Consider the following 21,280-nt stretch of genomic DNA (forward strand, 5'->3'; position numbering starts at 1 on the left):
GGTTGAGTCCCCTTCCCTGGAGGGGTTTAAGGGACGGATGGACGAGGTGCTGAGGGACATGGGTTTGTGATTGATGGGGATGGTTGGACTCAATGATCCGGTGGGTCTTTTCCAACCTGGTGATTCTATGATTCTATGAGGCGCTGCCCCTGCCCGCTCTCCCCTCTCTGTGCCCCCTCTCTCCCCGCCCAGCCCCTTGCTCTGCCCGCAGTTCCCCTCCTGCCCGCAGAGGGCGCTCCCCCCGGGGGCCGCGGTGCACGCCGGTCGCCGTCACTCACCTTCGGCTCAAGGAGGGCGGTGCGGCGCCTCTCGCTGTCGTCACTTCCGGGCGGCGTCGCGCCACTTCCGGGCGGGATGCCGGGGAGGCGGCAACGGGGGGCGCGGCGGGAGGGGATGGCGGCGGCGACGCGGGGCGGCCTCCCCGAGGAGGCGGCGGTTAACGGCTTCGTCCTGCACTTCTACTTCCACCAGGCCGTGTCGGCGTACCGCGCCGGGCGCAACCGCGACTTCCGCCAGCTCCGCGACGTCATGCAGGGTGCGGCGGGGCCAGGGCAGAGCGCGGCCGCCCCACGGCCCGGAGCGGCGGCGGGAGCCGGGGGGGTGGCGGGGAGGCGGTCCAGGGGAGGCTAGGTTGGGCGTTGGGAAGAGGCGCCTCAGCCAGAGGTGCTGGAGCGCTGGAACAGCTCCCAGGAAGGCAGTCGCCCAAACCTGACAGCATCCAAGAAGCGTTTGGATAACGTGCTCAGCCTCAGGGTGTGAATGTTGGGGGTGTCCTGCGCAGGGACAGGAGCAGAGGGGGCTGAGCTGAGCAGGACAGGCTCGGAGGTCACGGTGGTGGCCAGGCTGAGCAGAGGGTCCTGGCTAGCGAGGACAGGGCCAGTTTGCCAGGGAAAGCTTGGGCAGGAACAGCTGGGAAGGGGCCAGCCCAGGTGGGGAACGAGGGAAGCTGTGGCCTGGGGAGGCTGGGTCGTGGGCTGGAGGGTGAGGGGGAGCTGGGGCTGGGCTTCACCACGTAACCTGTCCCTTGTCCTGCAGCCCTGCTTATGCGTCCCCTGGAGAAGGAGCCTGCGGTATCCCAGATGCTGCGCATAATGCAGTTCCTATCACGGGTTGAGGAAGGCGAGAATCTCGGTGGGTCCCCAACCTTTCCAGTAAGGCTGCAGGGAAATCTCAGTGTTGACTTGCAGCCCATTCCCCTAACTGGTGCGTTCCCTGTTCTGTGCCTGTATCCTTGCAGCTTCCAGGAGCTGTTTCCATGCAGAGCAGAGGTCTAGGCCAGAGCTGTTAGGCTGTAGGAGCTTTCCCCTGAGGGCAAGGGGACAGAGAGTGTGGCTCTTTGGGTCCGTATTGTGCTGCTATAACAAGAGAAAGGTGGTTGTCCTTAGCAGAGGGCGGTTTGCTCAAGCCTAAGCTCCAGCGCTGTCCTGCTGTCTGATCACACCCCTCATAGCTTCTGAAATGCTCCCTCTGGATCAGTTATTTGTAGTCAGCGTGGGGTAGGATTTTGCATTTGAGGTGTTTGGCAGTCAGCTTGCCGTTACTTCTCATCTTCATCCTCATTAGCTCTAGAAGGCGCAGTCAAACTGAGTGAATAAGCAACCAGGCACCATTGAGGCATTGCTGCGAATGCCTTGCAAACCAACGGCTGTGAATTCTTGTAGATTGCACCTTCGATAAAGAGTCTGAGCTCACCCCTCTGGAATCGGCCATCGGTATCCTGGAACTCATTCAGAAGGAATTTGATGTGCCTGAGAAGGCGATGGAAACTGTTCAGAAAATGTTGAAGGAAGCTGTAAGACCTTTTTCTTTTTCAATAAATATTCTGCTCATCCTTTGTCTTAGAAAGGTCTTGCTTAAATGAATTGTCTCACATGTGGAATACTATAGTTAGTGCTGACTTGGGTGCAAACGTTTATCTTCAGTGTATGTGCTGCTTCATCAGCTAATGTAGAAGTTGTTTCTCTGTCTAAATTGGTGCTAAACCTGTATGCTGTGCTTGATTGTTATACATGCTTTCCAAAGCTCATCTAGAGAGTATGGTCAGTTTGATGTCAACAGAGAAACTGGTGTTTGTTTTCTTCTGTAGGCTGTTATTGTCTGCATCAAAAGCAAAGAGTTTGATAAAGCTTCAAAAATTGTCAAGAGGCAGATGGGGAAGGACCTCAGAGTCCAGGTGAGTCCGTGCCGGGAGGAGAGCTGGCTGTTTGAGCACTGTGCGATACATCTTTTGAAATGTTTGGGTGGCTCTGGTGTATCTTATGGGCTATTTGGGGGTGAAGGGGGGAGGGCATTTATCACCCGTGTTGCAGGTATAGAAGGTTTCCCTGGAAAGCACAACTTTTGGGGAAATGTGAACAAGGAGAAAGGGTGACGATGATGAAATGGGAAGAGTGCTCCTTGAATAATGAACCCTCAGCGCTTGTCATTTCTGAAGCATTTTGATTATCACCTAATTTTTGATGAGTTGGTTGAGTCACCTTCCCTGGAGGTGTTTAAAAGATGGGTAGATGAAGTGCAGAGGGACATGGTTTAGTGATTGATGGGAATGGTTGGACTCAATGATCCAGGTGGGTCTTTTCCAGCTTAGTGATTCTGTGATCACTTTGGAGCTCCCCCAATTAGTCATGTTCCCTTGTGTATCTTCATGGGTCTTCCACGCATCAACATTCATCACTTGCCTCGAAGCTGACTCAAGCTCACTTGTAGAGCACGAGTTTGTGGGAGGGCTGGTTTCAAAACCAGAGAGACTCCCCGTTCCTGTTCTGTAGGCTGTGCAGTGGCCTTGACGCTGAAAGCAAAAAGCCAGAATTGCTGAAATAAGATTGTTCTCTTGTTCCTGTGGCCTTTTCCCAGCCATATGTCAGTGTAAATTAGTTGGGCCTCGAGAATGCCGAATAGGAAAAGCCCAATCCTTACCCAGATCCTCACTCCTGCAGTTATTTATGCACTTGTCCCAGAGCATTCTTACCTCTTCCCTAGAAAAAGAGGAATGAGTTGCTGGCCATCATCCGGGAGAAGAATTTAAGTCATCCGACGGTCAAAAACTTCTCCTACAAGAACTTCCAGCAGAGCATGTTTCAGTTCCTGAAGAGCTATGTGGATGAATCGGAGCCGCTGCTGCAAACGGTACTCGTCTTCCCATCCTGCGCTTGCTCCTGCCCCAGCGAGGAGCAGCAGGAAAACGGCGTGAGATGCAGATTTGTGGAGAACTGTGCCACAAGACCATGAAATAGTAATTTGGCTTCTCTGTGCCTTCGGTGCTAGTAATGAGTTAGAGTTTAGGCACCGAAGTAACAGTGGGTTACTGTTACTTTGGATTTACCAAAGTACTTCAAGTTCAGTCAATTCCTAAAAGGTTTATGCAGTTGAACGTGTTTTGTTGTCCATGTAACAAGTTTTAATTGATAGACATGAACTTCATATGTGGTTCTGATTGAACTGCAAGTAGCAGCTTAAAATGCCTTTGGGAGGGGATAAAATCACAAGGAATCATCTTTATAACATTTGTGTGTTTTTTCTCTGTCCAAGATAGTAAAAAAGACCTTCAGTTCAGAACATGACAAAGACCCAAAATATTTGTCGGTGACTTCTGAGTCTGCAAATGGCCCAAACGGCCAAGCAGCAGTTCTGGAGCTCTCAGGACTAATAGAGGGCCCAGCAGAAGCTCCAGAGCCTGATGAAGCAGCAGAAGACCTAGAGGGAACTCCCAACACTCCAGCAAGGGCAGATGACCCCACAGCAGCTTCTGAGCTTATGGAAGGAGCTAGAGACTCTGCAGCAGGTGCTGAGCCCATGGAAGGAGAGACTGACCCAGCAGCAACACCTGAACATATAATGGCAATGGTTAATAACTTGGAAGATGCTTTAGAACCTATGGAAGTATCTAAAGAACCAGCAGCAGCAGCTTCAAAACTTCCAGCAGTGCCCTGCAGGGACGCAGAAAGGTGGGCAGAGGAATCTGGCCCTGCATGGTGGATGAGGTTTAGCAGTGGTTCTCTTCTCGGAGGTAGTTTGCTCTGTGTAGACAGCTCTTAACTTCTCCAAATGCTGGCCCAAGCGAGCCCCAAAAGCTGTCAGTGCAAGACTTATGCAAAGTAAAAAATTTAAGGTGGTGTGTTTTTTTTCCTGAAGACACCTAGTACTGCAGTAAAGTAGAGAGCCGGAAGTATGGCTTTCCTCGTGCAGTGTTTGGTATCCGCATGGTTCAGTCTTTAGTCAAGAACAGCAGAAGGATACTCTGTGCTGTCTCTAGCAGGGGCGTGGGCTTGTTTTCTGGAGACCTGCTTCCCTGGCACACCTTGCTGTTCAGGAGGAGGGTGGGCCGAAGGGTTGGGAGTGCCCTCTTCAGTAGATTTTATTTGAACCCTGGGGTCACAGCAAATCATTGAGGGTCACACTGCAGGGGAAAAGCCTGATTTCATGAAGTGGAGCCTCCTTGGCGAAATCTTTACAACCTGCTCAGTTCTGTTTATTTTGTAGGCAGCCTTCTGGAACTGTAACCGCATATGGGATTTCTATTCTGAGAGAAGCTTTCAAGATCCTGTCGGACTCCCAGGATTCTGATGCACTCTTCACCAAACTGGACGAAACAGACTTTTCTTTCCCCAAGCAACTGTCTCCTTCTGTATCCCACAGAACCAAGAGACGGAAAGAAGAGATGAATCAAGATTCTGAGATCTCAGACCCTCCTGAAATATCCCGTAAGGGCAAACGCTTGTTGACCATAAGCAAACTGGTCATGGAGCGAGACAGCCAGTGCAGCGAGTCAAGTGACAGCCCAGACTCTTCTCAGGAGCCAGTTGTATCTTCTGCTTCCAGACCTGCTCAGAAATTGCATGACCAGCCTGTATCTACTGAGAGTACCAAGTATGAAGCCCATCTCTTGTGGTATATTCTAATCTGCATCCGATCTTTTGACTTGCAGCTGACATCGGTAGCGTGAACAGCAAAAGCCTTTATATTTAATTCAAGATGAGTATACCAACTATCCTTGTCTGCTAGCTTATGTGCAACTGGGAAAAGTAAGCACTCTGTTGTCCTTAGAGTTTCCCGGTTGGTTAATGGAGAGGAGAAGATTATCTGGCTTCCACTGGCAGGGAGTCAGTGCTGGTAGGTGATTCCAGCATGCGTATCACAGGTAATGCGTGTTTCTCTGAATCTTGGTTAGTGATGCTGACACTGGAAAAAGTTCATAGGTGCTTTTGAGAAATACAACACTCACCTCACATAAGCTCTCTTTTCATAAAACCTATGTTGGTTAACAAACCTGTAGTCATAGCTTTCTGTCTGTTTCTTGAGTATGAATTTGTGGCTGAAATGACTGCAATGAGAGGTATGTTAGGGGTTTTTCCTTATTATAGGGACTTCCCACAGATAACGGCAAAGTAGGCTTATCAGCAGAAGTCTAAAATTAACACTTACTTCTCTTGTGTTAAGAGACTCCTTAACCAGGGTGCAACAAAGTTCCTGCTTAGATGTCCGAGTTGTTCTTCCTTTGCTTGGTGAAGTTGCGTAGAAGCCAGCAGTAATGATGTTTCAGATCACCAGGAATGAAACAGAGATGACTGAGGAGAGCTTGATGTGTTTGAAAAGATAACCAGGCCACAGCCTTAGTTCCTGGCTTAAGAATGTCAAGGGCATGAAGGTTTGGTTTTCAGGGGCAGGCAGGTTTTGGTGCTTTATGTAGCTTAGCTCCTCTGGAGACGGATTGTCTTTCTGTGAAGCACAGGAGAGGGGTTGCAAGTAGGGATGTGCTGCAGTGCAGCTGGCATTGATGCTGTGCTGGTGCGTTCTGCTCAGGATTAAGCGAGTTGTCAGAGAAGCAATTTCCAGCCCTTCATGTTGTCCATTTCCTAGAGTCATCTGGGAATTTTACTTAATTTCCTGCTTTTTCGAGGACTCGTGTGTGGTGCCATTTGATCTCTTCTATTTTCCAGTAGTGCATTGCATATGATGTTGCGGTCCTTAGGCTATGTCTGGAGTTTATTTGAAGGGTGCTGGGGAACGCTGTGGGGATGGGATGATGTTTTGTGAACTCTTCCAGACCAGAGCGCTGTGGCCGACTGCTCTAGGAAGGGGTTGGACTGGGTGACTCAGGTGTGCTGCCTTCCCACCCAGCGCCAGGTGCCTAAGGCAAGGGCTGGTGGCACATTGTGAGGGAGCCCAGAGTGGGGCTGCTGATGCTGGCTGGAGCAGTTCTCAAGTTTCAGCCCTGCCGTTGTGCAAGTTGGTTTCCAGTTCACCTGGAAAGTGATTTATTTTCTGTGCTGCTTGTGCGGATGCCTTGAAGCCTTTGCGTGTTGGGACTTGTGGTAGCACTGGTGCTAATGGCATCTGTCTGGAAATCTAATCGTGTGCATCTCTGGCTGGTTCTCATATGTTTGCGTGCCAGAAAAAGGTGCTCAACAGTGCACCTTCAAGGACAGAGAATATTTATTTTCCTGTAATCCTAAATGGCTTCAATTACATTGGATGTGACAGCCGGGGTGAAGCTTTTGAAGTTTTCTAAACAGGTTTAATTTCATCTCACAAGTTCGTGCTTGGGGATTGAAAGCAGGTGACACTTGATCTCTTGGAGAGGCCTCTGTACCTCGGCTGACCTCAGTAGCGTTAGTAGTGGCACAGTAATTAAATGCTTCTTGGGGAGACTAAAGGCTTCTGCCCTGAGCTGTTGGCAATTCTGTGCTGTATGCGATGGCCTGGGATGTCCAGCTGCGTGTCTCTGTTTTCTGTAAGTGCTTAATTGTCTAATTAATATGCAGTCATTTGTTTTTGCAAATGCTGGCTACAAAATACAATATTCTGTGTATATTCAAGAATGTATTGTATGTCATGCCTCTAGGCAGGGTCTCCTAAGGATTCATCCCTCTCTGAAGGGACTGGAGAAGCTGGTGCGTTTGTATATTGCTTTATGGGTGCATTTATCTGCACTGCACTCCCTCTAAAATGTTCTCCCTAGCTAGTAGCCAAAGTAAATGCTTGCCTGCTTTCAGGTCCTCCCGAGGAAGGTGGAACAGCTCATATGGCAGAGAAGAAAAAGACTATTGGAGTGAGGAGGATGAGCTCTTCGCAGATGCAGGTAAGAACAGAGCCCCTGTTGCAGGTGTTAACTGACGATAATCCTGGCTTCTGTGCTCGCTCACGGGTGTCTTACTCCTTTCTGTGAGACTGAATTTTGCAACCAGAAATCCTAAAAGCCCAAGAAAATGGGTAGCTGTCCAACTCTGAGATGTACTTTTTGTTACTCTGACCTGAAATACCTGCCTAAAAGTCCTGTCCACATATCAGGCTAATCATGCTTAGCTTACAGGGTGTAAATATTGGAAATACAGCTCTTTTCCTCATTCCAACTTTAGTGCTGTGAAATTAAGTTTACCTTTTCACCCAGATCAGTTTTCTAGTCCTGATCCCTCTGCAGCTCGATACGCAGCTTAGCTGGTGAAAAGGAGTGGACAATGGATATCTAATTCCAGCCTCAGTATACAGCAGAGCCACGTCATGGATGGATGCCCCTGTTCTTGACGTGTTGGCTGGTTTAAAACAAAACAGATCTTATTGGAAAGCTTTCACATAAAGCAAATGAAGCTTGAAACAGAAAGGCTGTGCATGCTATAGCTACAGAGCAGAGAGGGATAAAGGCATTTGGTTTAATTGTCTGGCAGGGAATATTCTCATAGGCTGACTGCACAGTTCAGCAGTGAAGCCGAAGGCAGCCTCTCAAGGAGGTCTGCACCTCCTGAATGATGGTGAAATGTAATCCTCTCGCCTTGTTTTTCAGCATCGCTTGCTTCAAACAGCCACAACAGTACAGTCTTCGGTTCCAAGAAACAGGTAATGTGGAGCCCTTAAGTCATTTCTGTAAGGCCTCAAATCAGGACTTGTCTGTATAGCAGTGCAAACTATTAGGCAGTTTGCCATACATTGAGGATACTCTGCTGCTCTGAGCACTTCTTCCTCAGTGGCCTGCAGCTCCCTACAGCAGCGTGAGCTGCTGCTGTGCATTAAATGCATCCCACACACCAGGTCTGTGCCTGCAGTCCCTTGATGCATGGTTCAGAACTAGGTTTGCTGAGTTCCCCACGTGCAGGAGACATTCAGCATCTTGTTCGGGTGAGGTACACTCGTACAGCAACTTACCTGGGAAGAGGTCCCACATTTGGTGCTACTAGGTACACTGTCACTCTTGTAGGAAGATAGCTGCTGGCTCTTGTGCTGCTGTACGCTGGGTAGCGCTTTGTTCCCTGTGATTGCTCTCTTCAGTTATTTCACATTTTGCCTCCAGTGCATAAATTCAGGGGACCTGAACACCTAAACTGTGCAGATTTTTTTTTTTTTCCCCCACACTCTTACTTGCATGCTGTTAACACACAGTGTAGGCAAATACTTTGTATTTGTGATGCATCAAAAGGTTGCATCAAAAGGTAACTCCTCTTTTAGGTGTCCAGGATTGTGCTTTGGGAAGCAGAACTACTCCTGAGCTTGTGCTGGAGCTGAGTACTGCTCTTACCTGTAACAGTTAGGAGAGCACGTCTACAGCAAAGCAGTTACCGAGTGCTGTGTGCGCTACTGACAGGAGCTCTGGCTCTGCCTTTCCTCTGTGCTTCTAGCACAGGTGATAAAGGGAAGGAATTATAATGCAGTTCTCTGCCAAATGCAGCTCCTCCCTGAAACTGCACTCTGTACTCACAGAGCACCGCTTCCCTTCTCTCTTGTAGAAATGGACAGTACAGGAGAGCCAGTGGATCAAAGATGGCGTGAAGAAGTTTGGAGAAGGGAGGTGGAAGGCCATTTGCCAGAAATACCCCTTCCAGAACCGCACGCCGGTGATGATCAAGGATCGTTGGCGGACCATGAAAAAGCTGGGAATCCTCTAAAGCTGAGAAACATGGGATTTTAGGTGCAAAAACCTTATTTTTCTTTTGAAAGATGGACCAGAGCAATGGTAGCAGGGAGGCTGCTGTGCTAATTTCCGATGTGTATTCCGGGTAGTGTGGTGAGTTCCTCTGGCTCATGGTACTACAGACTCTTGCGGTGGATGGAAACCACATCTGACAAGAACTGAGGAGCCTTGTGTCTCGAGGTGTAGCTGCAAGGTTTAGGTCTGCTGTAAGTTTGAGGGCTTGAGTAGTTGGCAGAAGCCACGCAGCCTGGCTACACACACTCGCAAATGGCCTGGACTGGGACTTTCTTTTCCACCTGAATAACTGCAGCCTTTGTAGAATGAATCTCAACCTGCTGGGCTGCTGAAATGACGGTTTTCTCTGCTCATGTGCTGTCAAGTGGCAGGATAATCCCATCAGTGGCTATTTTTATGTGTTTTAATTGTCTGTACTATGAACTGCTTCTTTGATCTTGTTTGTTTGCCTCTCTCTCCCTCAAGGGACTGAGCACAGCGCATAGCCCTAGTGCTCCTGAGGGGAAGAAGAGATTTGGGCAAGGTGATCTGCTTTTTTTTTTTTTTTTTTCCCCCACATTCCTATTCTGCTTTGTACAGGGCTAGTCTGCGAGTGGGAATTTTTTTCTCGGCTTTGAGGCTTTAAAAACATCGTATTTTTGTTTCAGGGCTTAAATGTTAGTTGTTCCCATGTTAAAAGTCTCAGTGCTTACTGATTTTTGGTCGTGTCTTAGTGGCAGTTCTTCCTGCTAACATCCACTTCTTGTGAGCAGTCCCTGCAAGCGTATGAGCTCTGAGCACACCACATATTTCTTGCCTTCAGGTGCCAAAGCTGGAGTCTATATCCGATTGGTCTTGTGTAAAATAAAGTTTGTTTCTTGTTGGATATCAGGAGCTGTAAGAGGTGAACTTGTGTCTCACAAGTGGAAATGCAGCAGTTTTGGGATGCCATCTGCTTGCTGGGGACACGCACCAACCCAGGAATGTAGCGATCCCTGTCCGTCTCGTGAGTTGGTTGGGGCTGGGGGTATTGTCAGCAGCTTTTTGGGGTGCAACAACAATACCTTGGAAGTTTGAGGTGCTGCTGCGTTGGTGTAGGTGTGACACTGAACCTTCAGAGCTAATTTCTGTTGATGTCAAAGGGCAAGGGAGGTGTGGGGGCATTTTCACTCCCTTTGCCACATTCTTGCAAAGCCAGGGCTGGGTAGAAATGTGTTTGGGAACACCTGTGTTCCCTGTGTCCTTCAGCAGCAGCTCCTGGAATGAGTTTCCCTCACCACCTGGTTGTGGCTGTGCATTTCCCTCCCCTTTGGTTTGTAAACCTGGCTCTACAGCTGGGAGATTCTGCTGGTGACAGAGGTGTCTCCTCACAGCAGCCTCTGCACAAGGGCTCAGCTGGATGAGCTCTAATGTGAGCGAGCCAGACCAGCTCCTACTCTGCACCGCAATCACCTTGAGGAGCAGAGCCTGTGCCACACTCCTCCTGACACCAGCCCTGTCACTGCGAGTGCGGTGGCGCAGTTAATGATTACCTCTGCCATCCCACGTCCCCGCTCCTGCCCTGGCTCGCTGGGAGGGAGCGCTGCGGGCTGGGAAGCAGGGATGCTGCTGCTGGCGCTCCTGGTGCTGCTGCTGGGCCCCGCTGGCTGCCCCAGGACTGAGGTCCTGAGCGAGTCTAGCCAGGAGCCCCTCTTCCGTGGGGCCGATCGCTACGACTTTGCCGTTGTCATCCCTGGCGGCACCGTGGAGTGCTTCTGGCAGTTTGCACACCAGAGTGGCAACTTCTTCTTCAGCTACGAGGTGAGCGTTGCGGGACACATCCCGAGAAGCTGCCAGCACGGGGCAGCTGTTGGCGCGGCTGGAGAATGGGGGTGCTGGATCAATGCCGGTGCTCGCTGCCTCCTAGAATCATAGAATCATAGAATAACCAGGTTGGAAGAGACCCACCGGATCATCGAGTCCAACCGTTCCTATCCTGTAAGGCTGCGGCTGGTCCTGTGGGGAGCAATCTCTTATCACCTTGGTGCTGTGACCAGGCTTATGGCTGGAAGGAGACCCCATGGGTTGAAGACCATGTGCTGGCTGGAGTTGTTGGAGCTGTGAGGGAAAAGGTCCTTGGTTGAGACAGGGAATGATTGCAGTCATTTATGTTTCATTTCGGGGACCAAGCTTTCTTGGGCATCATTCATCATATTTATTTTATTCAATACTTGTTTTAAAACCATAAAGTGGTGCCAAGAGCTCCAGGCATGGTGCCCTAGCATGCAGAGCTCTCTCACAGGGTGCTGTGGGGTGTCCTGGCATGGTGAGCTCTGCCCTTTGGTGGGTGGGCTGAGGGCTGTTGCACATTGCTTGGCTTTCTGACCCACAGCTGGAAGGTCCCAGGCACAGCTGTATCTACTTGTCCCTGTGCTCCGTACCCTTCCCAGAGGGGCAACTGCAGCCCTTTTATCTCCTGTTTACACTAGGCTGGTTGAAGGAGAGCTGGGACAGAGCTGTGCCTGGCACTGGTGGCTTTCCCTGGCTCCATGCTCAGCAGAGCATGGGAACGTGGCACGGCCCTGGGGCTCAGCACAGCTCCCTTTCGCAGTGCTTTGGCAGCAATTGCTAGGGTTGTGCTGGCAGCAGGGAGCTGGAGACATGGGGGCTGTGTGATTACTTGTGGCACCATGAGTGGTTGTTGGGAACCATGGGTTTATTATGCAGGGCTGTGGGCTCTGGTTTCCTTTAACTGGCATCTCCCTGGCCTCAGCTCACAATGAGGGAGAGGGTGGCTCCCCCTGGACCCCAAACCAACCCTCCATCGAGGCAAGTCCCTGCCCTGCACACGAGGGCTCCTGTGGGCTCCGGTGTTTCCCATCAGGCCTCGGCATGCCCCCTGGGTTGTTCCCTGCCTGCAGGTGCAGCGGGCGACAGGGATCGCCAACAACAGGGACATCCTCACCACGGTGAACGACCCCAACGGCTTCCAGCTCGGTGCTTCCCAGGACGTACGAGGACAGATCAACTTCCTCACCAAGGAGACAGGTCCCCACTGCCCTGGTCCCTGCCCGGCTCAGCTGCTGGTGTCCAGGGGCTGCCAGCTCCCAGCCAGCAGCCCTGAGCCTGGCGAGCGCTTCCCAGAGCACTGAGCTGTCTGTGCCCAGGGGGGAGGATGAGGGTCAAGTGCTGGGGATGAGTCTGCCTTGAACACCCACCCTCACTTCTCTCTGCAGGTTTCTATCAGCTGTGCTTGGACAACCAGCACAACCACTTCGGCTTCGTGCAGGTATTTCTCAATTTTGGTGTCTACTATGAAGGCTACGACATGGAAAACAAGCAGCCAGAAGAGAGGAAAGAGCTGAACAACACCCTGGAGGCAATTGAGGTGAGCATTAAGCCAACCCCAGGGTGCTCCAAAGCAGTGGGGATGGGCACGGCCTCCCAGGAGAGCCATAAAGCATTCGCTGTTGGCTGAGCCACAACTTAATTTAATGCTGAGCCACAGCTTAATTGAGCAAACAGCTCTCGGAGCAGCTCTGCCAGCTCGAGGCTCTGCTGTGGCCCCGTGGCCGAGCACCCACCTCTCCCACAGACCAGCATAAAGAAGCTGCAGGTCCACATTTTCCACATGTGGCGGTTCTACAACTTTGCCCGGATGCGGAAAGGGGCTGACTCCTTTCTTCTGGAGTCCAACTACAACTATGTCAACTGGTGGTCAATGGCTCAGAGCTGCATCATTGTCCTCTCGGGGGTGCTGCAGCTCTACTTCTTGAAGCGTCTCTTCAGCGTGCAGACCTCCAGCAGGCAGAAATGCTAGCAGGGCCTGGAACCACTGCCTGAGGCGCCTGGGAGCTGAGCTGCTCCTCTGCCCTTTCGCAGAGCAGGAGCAAAGGCCAGGCACTGCCTGGGGAAGGAGTGTTCCTTCTGCTCCTGCCTTCAGCTTAGCTCTGCCTTGGCTGAAATCACCCTGACAGAAGAGAAGCACGATGCGATTGCCTGAGCTGTGTGCTGGCTTGGTTTGTTACAGCTCTGCTCCTCTTTAATGTCCTGACGTGCCTTTTCTACCACACATCCAATAAAGGAACCCCTGGCACATGCTCTGGGAAGCGACTACAGCCTGTTCTACCCATCCTCTGTGAGCCCAGGCCAGGCGAGTCCTGCCTGGAAGCTGCCTGCCCCATCCCTCCCTTCCCAAAGCTCAGCTCTGACAGGCTGCAAACCTGCCCTTACCCTCATCAGCTGAACGAAACATGCTCCTTCTCCCCCCTGGAGTCGCACCCTCATGCGTTGTGCTGCAGAGACTTGCATGGGGGTGAGACGCCCCAGAGCTCCACACTAGACAATGGGCACTCTAGGAAAAGTAACAAGCTTTATGTGACAGTAAGGGCCGGTCTGGCACAGGGGAAAGCTCCTCCTTGTGCTGGTTGCAGCTCCCCCAGAGCAAGGGGTTATGTGCTGGCAGCTTCCAGTTTCTCCACCCTACTTGGGGTGGGCTCCCTGTGCTGCTGCTGCACCCGTGGTGCAGGACAAGGTCCATTCTGCCCAGGAATACTTGTGTCTTGGAGTGCTGGAGTTCCCTTAGGTCAGCGTGTCCTCACTCCGCACGTATTCCCCGACGTCAGCCTGGTGGAACACCACGATGGCCATGGGGTCCACCTTCCGGCACTCCTGCGTGGATTTAGCAGCCACTCCAAAGCCCTGGGAGGGAAGAAGGCAAAGTGAGAGGGAATTTCTCCCCCTCATACCCACAGCCCAGCCTGGGAAAGCGCAGGGGCTGCGCCAGCCACTCACCAGTGGGACATCGGCCATGGAGTACACCACCACCCCCTGGTACTGGGCCGTGTTCTCCGTGATGCGGCCCAGGCCGGACTTCAGGACATGGTTGCCGTAGAGGAAGGACTGCTCCGAGCCCGGCTTCACCCACACCTTGTACTGCAAGAGAGGGGGGAGCAGTGAGGGGCTTGGGGACCCGGCATGGGGCAGGGGCGGCTGGCAGGGGGCTGTGTCCCACCTTGGCGTAGGGGGCGAGGAAGTCCAGGGCTGTGACACTAAGCCGGAACTTCTGCGTCTTGGTGAACTTCCCAAAGCAGGTGCCCAGTGACACGAGGTTCTCCCGGGGGACACTCGCAGCCACCTTCAGCAGCTTCTCACTACGGGGATTGGGGCACGGGGCTGAGCTGGAGCAGTGACCAGGCCAGGGCCCATGCAGAGCCCCCCCACTGTCCCCACCCGACCCTCCCCTGGTTCCCTGCCCACCTGAGGTAGTAAACACGGTCACGGTGCAGGCGGAAGCAGTAGGTGCCATCGGGCCGGTCCACCAGCAGCTGGATGTTCTCACCAATGCTGTGGGCACATATCTCAGCAGATGTACCCTGCTCCTGTCCCCATCCCTTACCCTCCCAGACTTCATCCCCTCCCGGTCCCCATCCTGTCCTCTCCCTGTCCTCCTAGGATCATCGAGTCCAACCATCCCCATCAATCACTAACGCATGTCCCTCAGCGCCTCGGCCACCCGTCCCTTAAACCCCTCCAGGGAAGGTGAATCAACCCCCTCCCTGGGCAGCCTGTTCCAGTGCCCAAAGACCCTTTCCGTGAAAATTTTTTTCCTAAACCTCCCCTGGCGGAGCTTGAGGCCCTTCCCTCTCGTCCTGTCCCCCGTCCCTTGGGAGAAGAGCCCAGCTCCCTCCGCTCCTTAACCTCCTTCCAGTCCCTGTCCGCTCCCGCCATGACTCCTCCTGGTCCCCGTCCTCTCCCGGTTCCACCCCCAGCCCGTTCCCTCCCGGTCCCCGCCCTCTCACTATTTCCCGAGCTTCTCGAACACGCTCCGCGTCTCCGCCTCGGTCAGCGGCCGCATCGCCCCCTCCCCGGCGCGCGTGGCCGCGCCGGAAGCGGAAGTGCCGGAAGCGGAAGCGGCGAGACCGGAAGCGGCTGGTCGGCGCGGCGGGAGGGATGGCGGCGGAGGAGGCGCGGCTGCTGGCGTGGCTGCGCGGGGCGGCGGCGCCCGCCGGGCCCGACCTCGCCGCCTACGTGTCGGAGCTGTCGGCGCTGGGGCTGGCCGAGCTGAGCCGGGAGCCGGAGCGCCTGGCGGCCGAGCGCGCGCGGGTGGGAGCCGACACGCGCCGCCTCGCCTTCGAGCACTACCGCGCCTTCATCCGCTCCGCGGAGTGCACCGGCCGCGCCGGCCGCGGCTTCGGCGGCATCGAGAGCCGCCTCGACAGCCTCCTGCACCGCCTGCCCGCGCTCCAGGCCGCCTGCCGGTGCGGGAGCTGCGGGGAGCGGGGGGGAGTTGGAAGAGACGGCGGGGCGCGGCCGGGTCAATAAGAGTGTCCAGCGGGGCTAGGAGGGGGGATCCCGCCCCTCTGCTGTCGGGAGACCGAGCCTGCAGCTCTGCGTCCCCTGCTGGAATCCCCAGCCTAACGGGGCCACGGATACGTTGGAACGGCTCCAGAGGAGGCCACGGAGATGGTCCAAGGGCTGGAGCACCTCTGCTCTGAGAACAGGCTGAGAGAGTTGGGGTTGTTCAGCCTGGAGAAGAGAAGGCTCCAGAAAGACCTTGGAGCAGCTTCCAGTACTGGAACGGGCTCCAGGAAAGCTGGGGAGGGGCTTTTTACAAGGGCTTGTAGTCACACCATACCTGTCTACTACTAAATTATATTCCTGAGCACCATGTCTGCCTGTCTTTTAAATTCCTTCAGGGATGATGACTTCACTGCTTCCCTGGGCAGCCTCTGCCAGTGTCTAAGAACACTTTCTGTGAAGAAAGGTTTCCTGCTATCCAATCTAAACCTCCCTTAAGGCAACTTGAGGACCTTTCCTCTTGTCCTATCACTTGTTGGGATGGAGTGAGGTTGGGACAGGGTCTGAGGTGCAGGAGCAGCCCTGGGTGTAGGGGAAGCCACTGAGAGCTGGGGGCAGTGAGAGGGGGCCTGGTGCTGGGCCCAGTAAGAGTCGGGGCTGGCTGGAACTGGGAAGGGGCCCTGGACAGCACTGGGAAGAGGTCAGTGGAGGGCGGAGGGGGCCAGGGTCCAATACTACCAAGAGAAGCCTCATCCTGATCCCATCCCCGTCCCGCAGGAACTTCATGCGCGATGCAGAGGAGATCGCCTGCAGCCGGCGCATGAACAGCCTGACGCTGAACCGGCACACGGAGATCTTAGAGATCCTAGAGATCCCACAGCTCATGGACACCTGTGTCCGTAATGGCTACTACGAGGAGGCGCTGGAGCTCGCTGCCTACGTGCGCCGGCTGGAGCGGAAGCACAGCAGCATCCCTGTGATCCAGGTAGGCCTCATTCTGCCTTGACCCATGCCCTGCCCGTGCCCGGTCCCCGCGGCTGAAGCCTCTCCTCCCACCCCAGGGCATCGTGGATGAGGTGCGCCAGTCTGCCCAGCTGATGCTGAACCAGCTCATCCAGCAGCTCCGCACCAACATCCAGCTGCCGGCCTGCCTGCGCGTCATCGGCTACCTGCGCCGCATGGATGTTTTCACGGAGGCTGAGCTGCGCATCAAGTTCCTGCAGGCGCGGGACACCTGGCTGCGCTCCATCCAGGCCTCCATCCCCGATGATGACCCCTATTTCCACATCACCAAGACCATCGAGACGTGCCGCGTCCACCTCTTCGACATCGTCACCCAGTATCGCGCCATCTTCTCTGACGAGGAGCCGCTGCTGCCTCCCGAGGGGCAGGCCCTCAACGAGGGAGCCATCTTCCACGGCTGGGTGCTGCAGAAGGTCTCCGAGTTCCTGCAGACGCTGGAGCGCGATCTCCAGCGTGGGGTGGGCAGCCGCCTGGACTCTCTGCTGGGACAGTGCATGTACTTCGGCCTCTCCTTCAGCAGGGTGGGGGCTGATTTCCGCGGACAGCTGGCCCCCCTCTTCCAGCGTGTGGCCGCTGCCACTTTCAGGAAAGCAGTGGATGAGGCGGTGGAGAAGTTCCGAGAGGAGATGAATTCCTACACGCTCATCTCCGCCCCAGCGGTCCTGGGGGCCGGCACGGGGGTGCCGGTGCCTACGGCCCAGCCGGGGACACTGCAGCCACCCATGGTGCTTCTGGACTTCCCGCCCCTCGCCTGCTTCCTCAACGGCCTCCTCGTGGCCTTCAACGACCTGCGGCTCTGCTGCCCCGTGGCCCTGGCCCAGGATGTCACTGCCTGCCTGGAGGAGGCGCTCAGCGAGGTGAGGTGCCTGGGGACGGGCTCGCCCTGCCCTGAGTATTCACAGGACAGAGTCACGGAGTGAGTCATTTAGGTTGGGAAGGACCTTTAAGATTGAGTCCAACTGTAAACTCAGCAGTGCTAACTCCACCACTAAACCATGTCCTTAAGCACCCCATCCGCACAGCTTTTGAATCCCTCCAGGGATGGTGACTCCACCCCTTCCCTGGGCAGACTGAGCCAGGCCTTGACACTCCTGTCAGTGAAGTCATTTTTCCTGATACCCAGACTAAACCTCCCTGGCACAACTTGAGGCCATTTCCTCTCCTCCTGTCATTTGTTACTTGGGAGAAAAGCCCAACACCCACCTCACTACAACCTCCTTTCTGGGAGCTGCAGAGAGCGATGAGGTCTCCCCTCAGCCTGCTCCTGTCAGGGAAAAACAGCCCTGGGTCCCTCAGCTGCTTTCAGAACCCCTGGACTCTAGACCCTTCCCCAGCTCCATTCCCTTCTCCAGACATGCTCCAGCCCCTCAATGTCCTTTTTGGAGTGACGGGGCAAAACTGAACCCAGGATTCAAGGTGTGTCCTCACCAGCACCGAGTACAGGGGGACTGATCCCTTCTCTGCTCCTGCTGGCCACACTATGGCTGATTCAAGCCAGGATGCTGGTGGCCTTCTTGGCCACCTGGGCCACCGCTGGCTCACATTCAGACACTGTTGACCAGCACCTGAAGGGCCTTTTCTGCCAGGCAGCTTTCCAGCCACTCTTCCCTAGACCTGAAGCGCTGCACAGGGTCCTTGTTACCCAAGTGCAGGACCCGGCACTGAGCTGTGGTGAATCCCGTCCCATTGGCCTTGGCTCACTAATTCCCTTCATCCCTGTGATTGAGCGGTTGTTTGCAGGGAGAATTAACAACTCCCCGGGGATTTAATGACTCTGCCTTTCACTCCAGGTGACCAAAACCATCCTGGCCTTCCACCGTGCGGAGGAGGCAGCTTTCAGTGGACGGGAGCAGGAGCTCTTTGTCCAATTCTGCACAGCCTTCTTGGAGGACCTGCTGCCCTACCTCAACCGCTGCCTCCAAGTCCTCTTTCCCCCATCACAGATCGCGCAGGCTCTGGGTGAGACCCCACGGGCTTCCCTCTTAGTCGGGGGACACTGCGGGCTGGGCAGAGCTGCTGTGGGCAGCTCTGCCACCCATTATGACCCCTCCCCAAGAGATACTGAACCCTTTCCTGCCGTTGCCACCTCTGGGGGGCTGCCCCTTGCCTGCGGACCCCGTCTGAGCCCCCTCTCCCTTTCCCTCTCTGCCAGGTGTCCCCCCGATGCAGCTGCAGCGTTTTGGCCGGCTGGGCCGCATCGACGTGGCCGCTCTCAGGGAGCCTCTGGCTTTCCTCCTGCCAGCGCCCAGCGAGGAGGAGCCGGCCCAGGAGACGTCCGCACATCCAGTGGTGGAAGAGGAGGCTGTGCTGGGGCAGGAGAGCCCTCCCGGGGACGCTCAGCTATCGGACAGCCCGGTAGCCAAAGAGTAATGGCTGGGCTGGGCGATGTCACCCTGTCCCTCGCAAGCCAGGTGGCTGCTGGTCCCTGCCCACCGTCCCACTGTCTGCATCCCTGCCCACGTTGGGTGAGGAGGAGGCAATCCAGGAGGGCATCGTATGTCCTGGGGGAGAAGAGACTGTGCTGGGGCAGAGGAGGGGCTGCCTGGGAGGGGACTTGGCTATCGAGGACCAAAGAATAGCAGCTGGGCTGGGCTGTGTCAGCCTGAGCTTTGGAACTGGAGTGGCTGCTGGTCCTTGCCTGCCTTCCTGCTGCCTGCACCAGGCGAGGAGGAGCTGGCTCATGGGGAAAGGGACACGAGGGCTTGGCTACTGGTGGCCATGGGGTAGTAGCTGCCCTGGACTGTGTCACCCTGTCCTTTGGGAGCGAGTGGCTGTGGTGATGCTAGGCTGTGTCGCCTTATCACCTGGTTTTTGGAGTAGCTGCTCGTCCCTGCCTGCTTCCCTCCTGCTTCCCTCCTGCATCCCTCCTGCATCCCTGCCTGCATCCCTGCCTGCATCCCTGCCTGCATCCCTCCCTGCATTCCTTCTGCATCCCTGCCTGCATCCCTTCCACATTCTGCTTGCATCCCTCCTGCATCCCTTCTGCATCCCTGCCTGCATCCCTCCCGCTTTCTGCATGCATCCCTCCTGCATCCTTCCCACATCCCTCCCTCCCTCTCTCCCTCCTCTCCCTCCCTCCCTCCCTCTTTCCCTCCCTCCCTCCGTGCCGCCGCCCCTGCCCGTGTCGGGTCGGTGCCGGCAGGGGGCGCCGCTCGGTGCGGGTCGGTGCCGGCAGGGGGCGCCGCTCGGTGCGGGTGCGGCTATGCGGGGTCGCTGCCGGCAGGGGGCGCCGCTCGGCGCGGCCATGGCGGGCGGGTGGCTGCGGGCGCTGCGGGGGCCGCCGTGCGGGGGCTGCGGGGCCGCGCCGGGCTGGGCCGAGCGGGAGCGCTCGTACTGGCGGGCGCTGCGGCGGCGGGTGCTGGGCCCGCGGGCGCCGCCGTTCGCCGAGCCGTGCCAGGTGGGCGCCCCGGTGCTGCGCGGAGCCGCGGCGGCCGCGGGCCCCGAGCTGCTGGGCGGCGCCGAGCTGCGGGCGCTGGCGGCGGCGCTGGCCGGGGCGCTGCGGCGGGGCCCGTGGCTGGGGCTGAGCGCCCCGCAGCTCGGGGTGCCGCTGCGGGTCTTCGCCGCCGAGCTGAGCGAGGAGCGCTGCCGCCGCTACCCGCCCGAGCTGCAACGCCGGCACCGCGTTCGGCCCTTCCCGCTCCGCGTCCTCGTCAACCCCCAGCTCCGCGTCCTCGACTCCCGCCTCGTCGCCGCGCCCGAGGGCTGCGCCAGCCTCCAGGGCTTCTCCGCCTTCGTCCCGCGGCACTGGGCCGTGCACGTCTCCGGTACGGCCGCCCCTGCCCCGGGGGAGGGATGGGATGGGGTGCGCCCACGCTGGGGTGCAGCCTCACAGAAGTGCAGCTCCACCTGAGACGCGGCTGCACTGGGGTGCAGGCTTACTAGGACACAGCCTCACTGGGATGCAGCCTCACTGAGGTGCAGCAGCACTAGGATGCAGACTTACTAGGATACAGCCTCGTTGGGATGCAGCCTCCCCGAGGTGCAGCAGCACTGGGGTGCAGACTTACTGATAGAGCCTCACTGGGATGCAGCCTCACCGAGGTGCAGCAGCACTGAAGTGCAGCCTCACAGAAGTGCAGCCCCATCTGAGATGCAGCAGCACTGAGGTGCAGACTTACTAGGATGCAGCCTCACCGAGGTGCAGCCTCACCTGAGATGCAGCAGCACTGGGGTGCAGACTTACTAGGATGCAGCCTCACTGGGATGCAGCCTCACCGAGGTGCAGCAGCACTGAGGTGCAGCCTCACCAAGGTGCAGCTCCACCTGAGATGCAGCCCCACTCAGACCCCCAGTGGGGTGCAGCCCCCAGCCTGCGGCAGCACCCGCAGCGCTGCAGGGACGGGCAGAGCTGCCTGAAGCAGCTGGCACGGCCACGGTTTATCCCAACCGCTGTTCTTCCGGGCTGCAGGGGTGGATGAGCACGGGGAGCCGGTGAGCTGGGAGGCAACGGGCTGGGCCGCCCGCATTATCCAGCACGAGATGGACCACCTCGATGGGATCCTCTACATCGACCGGATGGACACCCGCACCTTCACCAACGTCAACTGGATGGAGTTTGTGGATTGACCTCTGCCACCCCGGGCAGGTGCCTAGCCCTGGTGCCTTGTCCCACCGGAGCAGAGCCGTGGTGGATCCCTGGGGTGTCCCAGGCCTTGGGGTTCCACCACCAGTGTGGTGCTGGGTGCCCATCTTTATCCTGGTGAACACAGCAGTACGGAGCCACAGCCCTGAGGGTTCCCACGTGGCATTACTGCAGGCAATACACGGTGAGGACTCAGCACAGCTCCTGGCTTCTCCTGCTTGAAATTATTCTGTGGGTCCAGGAGCAAGACCTTCTGCCAGGGAGAGAGTGTGTGGAGAGAATCCCCTCTTCTGGGCTCGCCGTGGGGACCAAGGGCATGGTGTGGGCAGTGGCGAAGGGTGCAGGATGGGCTTGGGGTGAGTGGGGCTGAGCCTGGGGCAGGGCAGGGGGACACTGGCTAGGCTGCTCTGAGCACCACACGCTCAGCGGAGACACAACCCACTGTCTAGGGTGGCAGGAGCGCAGCGAGTCCTGCTCCCAGCCTGGGGACCTGTGGCAGCTCC

At 56.1% G+C, this 21,280-nt stretch overlaps 4 protein-coding genes across 7 annotated transcripts; 3 read left to right on the top strand and 1 right to left on the bottom strand.

Moving 5' to 3' along the window:
• The first annotated feature begins 346 nt into the window (after positions 1-346).
• Positions 347-9,416, top strand: TERF2 (telomeric repeat binding factor 2). 2 transcript variants are annotated; one of them, XM_069868770.1, is made up of 10 exons: positions 347-535; positions 1,036-1,131; positions 1,662-1,792; positions 2,087-2,173; positions 2,980-3,126; positions 3,529-3,944; positions 4,480-4,866; positions 6,993-7,078; positions 7,778-7,830; positions 8,715-9,416. In XM_069868770.1, exons 1-10 carry the CDS (start codon positions 355-357, stop codon positions 8,871-8,873), a joined length of 1,743 nt encoding a protein of 580 aa, XP_069724871.1. In that variant the 5' UTR covers positions 347-354; the 3' UTR covers positions 8,874-9,416. The 2 variants fall into 2 exon arrangements, with proteins under 2 accessions (XP_069724871.1, XP_069724872.1); XM_069868771.1 differs by having other exon boundaries at positions 4,636-4,866.
• A 93-nt stretch (positions 9,417-9,509) lies between these two features.
• TMED6 (transmembrane p24 trafficking protein 6) lies at positions 9,510-12,980 on the top strand. Of its 2 annotated transcripts, none has more exons than XM_069868775.1 (4): positions 9,510-10,693; positions 11,794-11,920; positions 12,109-12,260; positions 12,468-12,980. In XM_069868775.1, exons 1-4 carry the CDS (start codon positions 10,418-10,420, stop codon positions 12,690-12,692), a joined length of 780 nt encoding a protein of 259 aa, XP_069724876.1. In that variant the 5' UTR covers positions 9,510-10,417; the 3' UTR covers positions 12,693-12,980. The 2 variants fall into 2 exon arrangements, with proteins under 2 accessions (XP_069724876.1, XP_069724877.1); XM_069868776.1 differs by having other exon boundaries at positions 12,398-12,687.
• A 245-nt stretch (positions 12,981-13,225) lies between these two features.
• NIP7 (nucleolar pre-rRNA processing protein NIP7) lies at positions 13,226-14,788 on the bottom strand. Its single transcript, XM_069868777.1, has 5 exons — positions 14,674-14,788; positions 14,132-14,218; positions 13,887-14,025; positions 13,667-13,807; positions 13,226-13,573 (listed from the first exon to the last, which is right to left on the bottom strand). The coding sequence occupies exons 1-5, from the start codon at positions 14,727-14,729 to the stop codon at positions 13,454-13,456; spliced, it is 543 nt and encodes a 180-aa protein (XP_069724878.1). The 5' UTR covers positions 14,730-14,788; the 3' UTR covers positions 13,226-13,453.
• A 32-nt stretch (positions 14,789-14,820) lies between these two features.
• COG8 (component of oligomeric golgi complex 8) lies at positions 14,821-21,051 on the top strand. 2 transcript variants are annotated; one of them, XM_069868774.1, is made up of 5 exons: positions 14,821-15,132; positions 15,950-16,157; positions 16,234-17,052; positions 17,986-18,154; positions 20,604-21,051. In XM_069868774.1, exons 1-5 carry the CDS (start codon positions 14,825-14,827, stop codon positions 20,759-20,761), a joined length of 1,662 nt encoding a protein of 553 aa, XP_069724875.1. In that variant the 5' UTR covers positions 14,821-14,824; the 3' UTR covers positions 20,762-21,051. The 2 variants fall into 2 exon arrangements, with proteins under 2 accessions (XP_069724875.1, XP_069724874.1); XM_069868773.1 differs by lacking the exon at positions 20,604-21,051 and adding an exon at positions 18,348-18,912.
• Positions 21,052-21,280: the final 229 nt, after the last annotated feature.

This window comes from Phaenicophaeus curvirostris, chromosome 14, assembly GCF_032191515.1.
Source record: "Phaenicophaeus curvirostris isolate KB17595 chromosome 14, BPBGC_Pcur_1.0, whole genome shotgun sequence".
Classification (NCBI taxonomy): domain Eukaryota; kingdom Metazoa; phylum Chordata; class Aves; order Cuculiformes; family Cuculidae; genus Phaenicophaeus; species Phaenicophaeus curvirostris.